Raw genomic sequence first — 1,152 nt, forward strand, 5'->3', positions numbered from 1 at the left:
ACGAGAACAGTGTCTTGTATCCGCTTCATAAACATGGTGACTACTTTTGTGCTGGTGAGAAAACTTTATTAATCAGTTCATTTTAGTAATTTTCAGCTTTTTCAGTATTTGTAGGGACCCCTCTTATTTTTCATATAAATACAGGTACTTTTTTTCTTTTGTCATTATTATCATCATTAGAAGTAATTAGATTTTATTCACTTTGTTTTATTCTTTTGTTCTTTTACTTGGTATGCTCCTTTGTATGTCGTTATTACATGAGCTTATTCATCGATCATATCTTTATATGCTTTGGGCAATTCAGAACAGAAATGAAACTAAGATAATGTACTTCCTATGCAAATATTATATCTGAAGTGAGAAGTTTGTCTTATTATTCTTTATCACTTGTGCGTATTACAAGTTTTACTTTTTCTTATTTCATAATTTTATGCTAATGTTTATTCCTCAGCGTGTGGTCCTGTTCGCTATGATGGCGATGGCATTGTCATTACTGCCATTATTGTTGTTGATACTGATGCCGTTATCATTATCATCTGTATTATTGTTATTATTATCATCCTTATCATTATTGTTATTGTACCATTATGCTTTTATATTTTCAGCGCGCCGCTCTGCTGGTGGTGGTGATGCTGGCGGTGGTGTCCATGGTGGCGGCCCACCCTGAGCCCGGGTATGGCAGGGGTCATGGTGGCTATGGGTATGGTGGCCACGGCGGAGGTCATGGTGGATATGGCTACGGCGGATATGGTGGCTACGGCCATGGCAGAGGACACGGCGGTTATGGATATGGTAGTTATGGTTACGGACGATGAACAGGATAAAACAAGTAGGATATGGAATAACTACCTGAATAAATGAATATGAAATGTAAAGAGCCGCCCTTTTATTTAATGAAAAGAAAAAAGAAAAAAGAACTAGAAAATAAGGTATAAGAACTCCCACAAAATTATAATTTATCATCATTACTTAGAAGTAGGTTGGTATACGATACACTCTACGGAATAACAAGTAGTATACAAATATTAAAAAAGAAAAAGAAAAAGAAAAAAAAGACATAATTTGATCATTTTAGATAATGAAGTATGTAAATAATGATACAAATGATACAAAATACTAATTAAAACGGCAATCTGAAATAAAAGGCAGAGG

General features: G+C 34.6%; 1 protein-coding gene across 1 annotated transcript; it reads left to right on the forward strand.

Annotated features, from left to right (window-relative positions):
* Positions 1 to 875, forward strand: LOC113813655 (glycine-rich protein 3-like). The gene is made up of 2 exons (XM_027365680.2): positions 1 to 54; positions 606 to 875. Exons 1-2 carry the CDS (start codon positions 34 to 36, stop codon positions 813 to 815), a joined length of 231 nt encoding a protein of 76 aa, XP_027221481.2. The 5' UTR covers positions 1 to 33; the 3' UTR covers positions 816 to 875.
* The last annotated feature ends 277 nt before the right edge of the window (positions 876 to 1,152 follow it).

This window comes from Penaeus vannamei, chromosome 28 (assembly GCF_042767895.1).
Source record: "Penaeus vannamei isolate JL-2024 chromosome 28, ASM4276789v1, whole genome shotgun sequence".
In the NCBI taxonomy this organism is placed as follows: Eukaryota; Metazoa; Arthropoda; class Malacostraca; order Decapoda; family Penaeidae; genus Penaeus; species Penaeus vannamei.

What these genes read in the sequence shown, in the direction of transcription:
- LOC113813655 (XM_027365680.2), top strand. Translation starts at nt 34, where the DNA reads ATGGTGACTACTTTTGTGCTG. An exon ending in TGGTGACTACTTTTGTGCTG is followed by an intron (nt 55 to 605) that starts GTGAGAAAACTT and finishes TTATATTTTCAG; the next exon opens with CGCGCCGCTCTGCTGGTGGT.